The following is an 8,800-nucleotide window of genomic DNA, read 5'->3' as shown; positions in this document are numbered from 1 at the left end:
CCCTCCGGGGCCCGGGCCCCACTGCGCCAGGCTTGGGGCACGGAGCAGAGACCCGGAGGAACTGGGGTCCTCGCAAAGGCTCGAGGGTTGGGAGTGAGGAACTTGGCACCGAAGCCTCCGAACTTGAGCCCAGGAGCCTTGATTTAGAAATGTCCTCGGTGCGGTGGGCGCTTCCGGAGGCCCCGGGCTGTGAGCAGCGGAGGAATGTAAATAGGCTGCACCGGGCCGCTTGGCCGAGTGGGCATTTCCCCTCCGCCCCCCGCGCTCAGCTGGGAACAGGTCAGCCTGGCTGGGAAGGGAGAGGACGGAGGGGAAGGAGTTGCCTTTTGGGGCGCAGCCAGCGAGACAGGCGGTCCTGTTAGAAAGAGAAGCTCCAGATCTTCATGGATGAATTTATTTCAATATGTGTGCCCGCTGCGGAACTGGGCCTGGGAGACGGCAGCGTGTGACATGCCCACAGGCGCGGGGAGGGGGACGAACACACCGAGCAGGTCAGTGTATAGAGATGGAACTTCTCTTTAGGGTGAGGCTGCCAGGAGAGCAGCGGCCGGGTGTGCACGTGCTGAAAGCTGTTCTGGGGTGACATTTTAGGGGAGCCCTGCCAGAGGGGCCCCACTGCAGGAGATCTTGGGGAGAGAGCACTGCAAATGCAAGGACTTGGAGGTGGGGATGAAGTTGGAGGAACTGAACAAAGGCCGTTGTGGCTGGAGCTCCCAGGCAGATAGATGTGTGTGTGAGAGAGAGAGAGAGAGAGAGAGAGCGCGAGAGCGGGCATGTGGGCACTTGGTGGCAGCTGTGACAGGACTGGATTGCTGGGACCAGCCAGACCACAACCCTTGGGGCCAGGGAAAGGAGTTGAGGCCGGAGAACTCCTTAGAGGTTTGAGTGGGAGGGAAGCCAGGAGATTTGAGTTTTAAAAGCTCCTTTAACCTCAACGAGGACACACAGCAAGCAGCTTCTCCTTCATTTTGCCTCTGGGGAGAGCAAGGTGCTGGAACCTCCCAGAGTCCGTGTGCAGCCGCAGCTCTGTGGGTGCACTCAAGGAGTTTCTAAACCCACTCCCACTTTTAAGCAGTTCGTGTCCACCCTAAGGAGCACCCAGTCGAGCCCACCGCCCAGAAACACTTCCACACAGAGCTTGCTGGGGTTCTGAGTTAGTGGCGTTTCTTCTCGGAATTGGAGCCCAGAGGAGCCATCCTGCCCACCCAGCAGCTGAGGATGGAATTTGCATTTAAATGATCGCTTTCATTCACGGGATCAAAGAAGCTCTGCATATTCATGTGCCCAGAGCTGTGTCTGGCAACCTCTTTACTATCCTCTGAGGGTATTAAATCTGAGTGCCCCCAAACTGGCCAGGCCCGGGCAGCATCGGGGAAGGGAGATTATAAAACCCTGTAACTTGGGAAGGATACCAGAGGGTTAGATTGTAGTCTAGGAAACGGCCTAATGTCAGGAAACTTTGTAACTGGCTCTTCGGGATGAGCTGTAAGGCTGCTCCTCTGTCAGAGAGCTCTGCAGCCTCCTCCCAGCTCCTGCCACACCCGGGGGTGGTCAGGCCAGGGGCAGGGGCAGGGGTGCAATAGCAGGCCTGGTAATCAGCTTTTGGGAGAAACGGGTTCTAGTCCCAGCTTGACCTGTAAGCTCCAATAAGCCTCTGGCTGAACTGCCTCACTTCTACCTTCTTTTCCCCGTAGGGCTATGGGGACCATGGTTGTCTTTTTAATAATAAGCAAGAACCCTCTACACCTGGGCTCCGGGCACCTCCCTGGAACTTGTCATGCACTTGCCACACCAGCCTTTCAAAGGCGACACTGTGGTTGCCTTCGTTTTGCAGGCAGTGGAGAGGTTAAGGTCGCGGTGCTGTCTGGCTTCCCTCCTGCTGCCAGGAGCTGGCAGGAGGGCTGATTCTGGGCCAGCTGTCCTCTGGGGCCTAAACTAGAGCCCTCCCCACCTTTCTTCTTTCCCTCCCATGTTTCAGCCCCGCCCCCCCCCCATTACCTTCAGAGAAGGTGGTTCAAGATGTCTCTGAGCTGCTGGGCCCTGGGAGGGGACCTGGTGGAGGATGGGGCTCCTGGAGCCCTGCAGGTGGCCCCAATGAGGCTGGTCGACCGGGCTGCAGAGACAGATGTGTAGAACTGTGCCTCCCTCCACGTGAGCGGGAAGGCAGGGGGGCTGGTTCCCAGGGATTGGCTCAGGCCTGTCGCTGTGTGTCCTGGCCCTGACTCCTCAGCAGACACCCCGTTTGAGGGCACCCAGGCTGACCTTGGGCCTCTGACCTGGTTCCTTTCAGGAAAATCACCCACTCAGGATAGTTTGGGGGTTCCCAGAACAGATCACCCTCAAAGGTGTCTCCCTTCATACCACCTCTGGGACCTAATCTTAGTGTAGGAGAGGGAGGCTAGGAACCAGTGGTGGACAAACTCCTGGGTGAGCCCCCTCCCCCTACCCCTCCAGGCCATGGCCCCCGAAGGAGCTGTCGGAAAGCTCACAGCCTCAGGCCAGGGAGATCCGCCAGATGTGTCTATTTATATCACAGGCACTCTATAAACGCCTACCCTATGTTAACCACTGTCCTAAACCCTAATTATTATCTTAATCCTCACACAGCCCTACTCGGTGGGTGCTGTTATCACCCCCATGTGGCAGATGAGGAAACTGAGGCAAGAAAGGTTCAATCAGCTGCCTGGGCCCCAGGGACTGCTGGCAAGTGGCAGGAATGGGACCCGGTGCCCAGTGCACATGGCCATCAGGGACTCCTCCTGCATTCCTCCTGCATTCCTCCTTCATTCCTCCCAGCCTCTGCAGCCGCTGGGTATGAAGCATGCACTCCACCACCTGCCGGCCCCTCTGGCCCCTCTTCAGGGACAGTGTGCGAGAGTGTGTGAGTGTGAGTGTGAGAGAGAGTGTGAGTGTGAGTGTGACAGGGTGTGAGTATGAGAGGCTGTGAGTGTGAGAGGGTGTGAATGTGAGAGAATATGTGTGAGTGTGGGAGGGTGTGAGTGTGAGAGTATGTGTGAGTGTGAGAGGGTGTGAGTGTGTGAGAGTATGTATGAGTGTGAGAGTGAGTGTGAGAGAGTGTGAGTGTGTGAGAGGGTGTGAGTGTCAGAGAGAGTGTAAGTGTGAGGGTGAAAGTGTGTTGTGAGTGTGAGAGAGAATGTGTGTGTATTGTGTGAGTGTGTGAGAGTGTGTGAGTGTGTGTGAGACTATGAGTGAGAGTATGTGTGAGTATGAGAGGGTGTGAGTGTGAGAGAGTATGTGTGAGTGTGAGAGGGTGAAAGTGTGTTGTGACTGTGAGAGAATGTGTGTGAATGTGATTGCTGTGAGTGTGAGTGTGAGAGTGTGTGAGTGTGTGTGAGACATGAGAGTGTGAGAGGTGTGTGTGGGTGAGTGTGTGAGTGAGAGAAAGTGGGAGTGTGAGTATGTGTGAGTGAGAGTGAGTGGCAGAGTGAGTGTGAGTGAGAGTGTATGAGGGTGAGAATGTGTTTGTGAGAGAGTTTGTGTGTGAGAGAGATTGTGAGTGTGTGAGAATGTGTAATGTCAGAGTGTGTGTGTGAGAGAGTGTGTCATAGTGTGTGAGTGTGAGAAAGAGTGAGGTTGTGTGTGGTAGAGAGAATGTGTGAGTGTGAGAGTGCATGAGAGTGTAAAGAGAGGGAGAGGGAGCAATGCAGTGTATTTAGGAGCATCTGAGTGTGGAATGAGTGTGAGTGCTGTGAACTGAGTCTTGCACATTCCTTCAGTTTTATTTGTTCTTCCCTGTGAGGAGCTGCATGCTCCCATCCCACCGGTTGGTTGCTCTTTATTCATCCCATTCCTGCCACCTTCCCTGCGGTGCCTAAACCCTGGTCTGTATTGTCCAGTTTGGGTTCCTGGATCACTGCTCCCCTAAGATCTGGGGGCACCTGGTGGCCGTGGAGCACACCTGGCTTTCCTGACAGTAGGCGCCTGCCTGGCCTTAGGCGGCATTCTGGCATCCCTGCTACCTGTGTCCCAACTCCTCGCACAGCGCACCCCTGCACCCGTGTCCCCCACCCTGGGGCTTGTGGATGGGGTACAGGGGATCTAACTAAAGTTCTCTGCTGCTGCTGCTGTTCCCCATCCAAGGGTGAATATCTGACTTAAACTCAGACCCTGTTCCCTCCGCTATCAGATAGCAATTTGTGCAGAACCAGACAGGCAAGGGCCTGGGAGTGGCGGGGGGGGTCACAGACCAGAAGAGCAGCACAGCGAAGTGGCTGGGATTGTGGCACATGCGACAGAGACAAAGACCAAAGGCACTGCCGGCGCCTGGGAGGGCGGGGAGACGCGGGCTTAGGTGGACTGGCCGGGGGAGGACTCGCCAGGTGACAGGCTTACAGCCTGGGCTGTCGTGCCCAGCGACAATGGTGCACTTGTTGTCTCTTGGCTCCACTGTTTCCTGCTGTGTGACCTTGGACAGCCCGCTGACCTCCCGCTGTTTCCTGTAACAGGGAGATGGCAGCAGTGCTTGCTTCGCCGCGTCCTTGCACAGACCATAAGGTGCTGCTGTGTGCGGGGCATGGCAGAGTGCCAGCAGCACAGTGAGGGGTGAGGTGGCAGGTGCTGTCACTGTCACCATGGCCATAACAGAAAACTGTGGCAACTCTGAGTCCCCCCAAATCCTAACTGAGCTGGACCCAGCTTCATTCTGCGAGTCAGTTCTAGCCCTCCTGGTTTTCCTGGGTATAGTTCTAGAAGTGGGTGGCTGTGCCCTCATGGGCATTCGTGGCATTGACAGAGACCCACCGGAGGCTGCTGGGCCCACCACAGCCCTGGCCGCCTAGCTGATGGTTGGGAGGAGTTTCTGGAAGGAGAGGGCCACGTGATATTGGAGGAATAATACAACCTCTCTGTTGGCAAGTAACACAAATCCAGCCCAAACTGGCTTAATCCATAAAAGGGAAGTTAATTGGCTGCCAGAATGGGAAGTACCAGGGTATCTGGCTTCAGGCATAGTTGGAGGCAGCTAATCCGTGCACTAGGACCTGTTCCATCACGTGGCCCTTTCATCCAGGTCAGCTTTCCTCCGGGACAGGTTCCCTTCTGTGACCGTAAGTGGGTCCTCCCCAGCTCCAGGTCTACACCCTTTTGGCTTAGAAGATGTCTTTGCAGTTAATTCTAGCAAATGTCCTAAGGCTGGTTATCACGGATCCGGCGGGCTATGTGCCTGTCGTGGAGCAGTCGTGGGGTAACGGTTCTGATCGGCCTGGCCCAGGTCAGGGGCTGCGCTAGGCTTGCGGAGCTCTGCAGAGGAAACTCCGGAGCGCTTCGGAAGTGGGTGAAGTCGGTGCGAGGGGTCTCCACCTCAGGAAGGAAAGCAGAAAGCAAGGTGTGCCCATGCGCCATGTCTGAAGGGGATGGAAGCCAGAGACTGGGCCACGCCAGAGTGCCTACAAGGATAGGAGCCTGGTCACGTCTTGATGGTTACATCACCCCGTTGGTTTCTGTGGTTGGAAGGCCCGTCAGGAAGGTGGGGAGCTGGGGCACCACTTCTGTGTGCAGCCAGCCCGGGGAGAGGTGAGGTCCCCTGAGGGTGAAGGAGGCCAAGCTCTTGCAAGGAGGGGACACAAGATGTGGCCCGAGGCCAAGGCTGGCCGCTCACCTAGGGTTTTCCCCATCAACTCCAACCTCAGGCGGCCTCAGACCTTCTCAACCTGGAACTACTGACATTCAGGGCTGGGTAACCTTTTGTATGGTTGGGTCGGGGGAGTGGGGGTCTGTGCACTGTGGGAGCTTCAGCAGCACCCATGGCCTCTACCCACTCGGTGCCAGTTGCACCTCGCTCCCCAGTTGTGACAACCAGAAGTATCCCTAGACAAGGCCAAATGTCCCTTGGCTTAGGGGTAAGGGGAGGCTGGGGGTCAAGTCTGCAGAAGCCCATTCCTACCCCGTCCTCCAGCCATGCGGGTGAGGAGCCTCGCTGCCTGTGACCTGGGGAGGCTCTGTGAGACGTGCCAGTTGTTACTTGCTGAGAAGTCTCTTGGTCGCGCTCACGTGGAAGCCATATCTGGGGGCCCGCTGCAGGGCTGCCCCCATGCAGGAGCAGATGGCCTCTAGTTCCGGCATAGCCAGTGTTCATTACGCTTGCGTCCTGCGTGCGCACAGGACTGTGAGGAGCAGCTCTGTCCAGGGCAGTGCTTTCCCAGAGGGTGGTAGGGGCTATGCCACTGGGTATGCAACATGAGTTACATCACGTGATTCGACATTTCACGAGAGAAGTGTTTTAATGGGTCGTTTTTCTTTAATTTATTTGTTTATTTATTGGTTAATCCTCACCCAGGGGTATTTTTCCATTGATTTTTAAGGAGAGTGGAAATGAGAGGGGAAGACAGAGAAATATCGATGTGAGAGAAACACATTGATTGGTTGCCTCCTACACAAGCCCTGACCAGGGCCCAGGCCAGAGCCAGGGAAGAGCCTGCAACCGAGGTACGTGCCCTTGACCAGAATCGAACCTGGGGCCCTTCGGTTGGCAGGCCTATGCTTTATCCCAGTGATGGCGAACCTTTTGAGCTCGGCGGGGCAGCATTTTGAAAAACCCTAACTTAACTCTGGTGCCGTGTCACATATAGAAATTTTTTATATATTTAAATGCCATTTAATAAAGAAAAATCAACCAAAAAAATGAGTTCGCGTGTCACCTCTGACACGTGTGTCATAGGTTCGCCATCACTGCTCTATCCACTGAGCCAAACTGGCTAGGACTGGCTTGTTTTCTCTTAAATGAGTTGGTTCCAAGGACTTGGTGAGCCAGGTAAGTAAATGCCTACACAGGCGGCGTGTGGACAAGGCCCACGTGGCTGACAGGGCCAAAGTGCCCATGTCTGGGGTGCATCCTCGCTGCTAACTTGCCAAAGTGGGGTGCTGTGTAAGAGCATCTCTTGCCAAGTGCCCCCTTGCTCACCTGCAGCACCAGACTCCTTCTCGGTCATTGGCATCGACAGTTCACCCGTTTGGTCTCCCAGCCACAGTAGGGTTGGAGCTGTTCACAGGATCCCAGGCGGGAACTGAGAGGGTGGCCGATACCACATTTACTCAGGGAAGCCCCGGGACGCTGGAGCTGCCTGGGGGGCTGTTACAGCCCACACGTGGTGGAGCTCAGGCAGTGAGCTGGCTGGAGACGCTTAGCAAAGGGGACCAGAGCAGCTGTACACGCATTGCGCGCGCTTTCGTGTGGCAGGAGGCTGGCTCCTTTCTAAGCCCGGAGCTGTGGTGGGGTGGAGGAAGGGGTCCTGTGACCGCCATCTTCCCAGGGCATCTACTTTGCTGGAGTCAGTGCCAGGGGTGCTTACCCAAGACCTCACCCCAAGGGGTCATGCAAGTGTCTAAATACCTTTTGGGTGTCAATTCGGGGAGGTGGGCTGCTTTGGGCATCTAGTGGGTGGAGGCCAGTGGCATTCCCACAGCATGGAAGGACCAGGAATGAAGTGTCAGTAGTTTCAGGGCCGAGAAACCCTGTCTGTGCTGACGATTGATGGACAGCTGGCCCTGGAGACAGGGGAGAGGGACCCTAGAAGCAGAGTGAACAGGCACAGAGATGAGATGTGAGTGACTAAGACAGAAGGGGCTCTGATGGAGAGGAATGGGAGTGTGACCTGAGGGGACCATGTTGGAGCCAAGGCCAGCAGGGGGAACCACTTTCCTGGCTGTGGCTCCAAGAAGCGTCCAAGTGGAGGAAGCAGTAAGGGCAGGAGCCCTGGGCTAAGGCAGCAGCTTTGGACTCTGGCTGGCATGGGGACCAGAGTGCGTGCCAGGAAGTGGTCTGTGGGCATCCCTGGGAGAGGCTGGCATGGAGTGAGATGGGTGTTTGGGGAATCTCTGGAGGGGATGCGAGGGTGGGAACTTGGGGTGGAGCCGGGAAGACGGTTCATTGGGCACATGGTCCTACAGCTGGAGTGCGGGAGGTGCCAGGAGCTGGTTGTGTGACCCTGGACAGGCGCCCCAGCCTCCCGGAGGTGGCTTGTCCCTGGAAAAGGCCTGGCCGTGTTGCCACCAGGTGCCAGCTGCTGCCACGAGAGGCTGAATGGCTTGCGGTGGCTGTGCCATAACTGTCTCTTTAAAGTTTCATTTTATTGCCTGATTTTTGGAGGTCAGATGCGGCCTCAAAGTCAAAGACTGTGACGGTATTCCCAGAAAGGGAGCCTCGCTCTCCTCCTCTCCTCCGGCCACTGGTGATGAGTCATGGCTGTTCCCTGGGCCTGGCCGGAGGTGCAGATGAGGCCTGAATCCACCCACCCCCTGCGGCACAGCTGTGCTGCCTGCCGGGAGGGGCTGGGGGGGAGCGGGGGAAGGCTTGTCCTGAGTGTCCCAAGGCACCACATGGGCTGGCAGGTTTGAAATGAGGTGGAGTCCGGGGAGTGGGAGGCTTACGATGAATTGATGTTTTTTCCCACCCCACACCCCAACTTTGCTGGAACATGCGTGGTGCCAGAGAGAAAGATGGGAGCCCGCGGAGCTCTGGCCCTGCTCCTGCTCTGCGCGGCTGCCGCGGGGGCCTCAGAGAACTCCAGCACGTCCCGGGGCTGCGGGCTGGACCTCCTCCCGCAGTACGTGTCCCTGTGCGACCTGGACTCCGTCTGGGGCATCGTGGTGGAGGCGGCGGCCGGCGCTGGCGCCCTGATCACGCTGCTGCTGATGCTGATCCTGCTGGTGCGGCTGCCCTTCATCACGGAGCAGGAGAAGCGGGACCCCGTGGGTCTGCACTTCCTCTTCCTGCTGGGCACGCTGGGCCTGTTCGGGCTGACCTTCGCCTTCATCATCCGCGAGGACGAGGCGGTGTGCGCGG

The 8,800-nt window shown here is 57.0% G+C and overlaps 1 protein-coding gene across 1 annotated transcript in view; it reads left to right on the top strand.

Moving 5' to 3' along the window:
* Window positions 1–6: 6 nt before the first annotated feature.
* GPRC5B (G protein-coupled receptor, class C, group 5, member B) overlaps window positions 7–8,800 on the top strand; it is a 21,050-nt gene continuing 12,256 nt past the window's right edge. The window contains exons 1-2 of the mRNA XM_015565065.1: window positions 7–491; window positions 8,447–8,794. Of these exons, the coding sequence (XP_015420551.1) occupies window positions 404–491; window positions 8,447–8,794 (436 nt within the window). The 5' untranslated portion in view covers window positions 7–403. The remainder of the gene's footprint in view (window positions 492–8,446; window positions 8,795–8,800) is intronic.

The sequence above is a fragment of the Myotis davidii genome, unplaced genomic scaffold (genome assembly GCF_000327345.1).
Source record: "Myotis davidii unplaced genomic scaffold, ASM32734v1 scaffold820, whole genome shotgun sequence".
Taxonomy (NCBI): Eukaryota; Metazoa; Chordata; class Mammalia; order Chiroptera; family Vespertilionidae; genus Myotis; species Myotis davidii.
The sequence above is the reverse complement of the archived record's forward strand: the minus strand, read 5'-3'. Positions and strand labels throughout refer to the sequence as shown.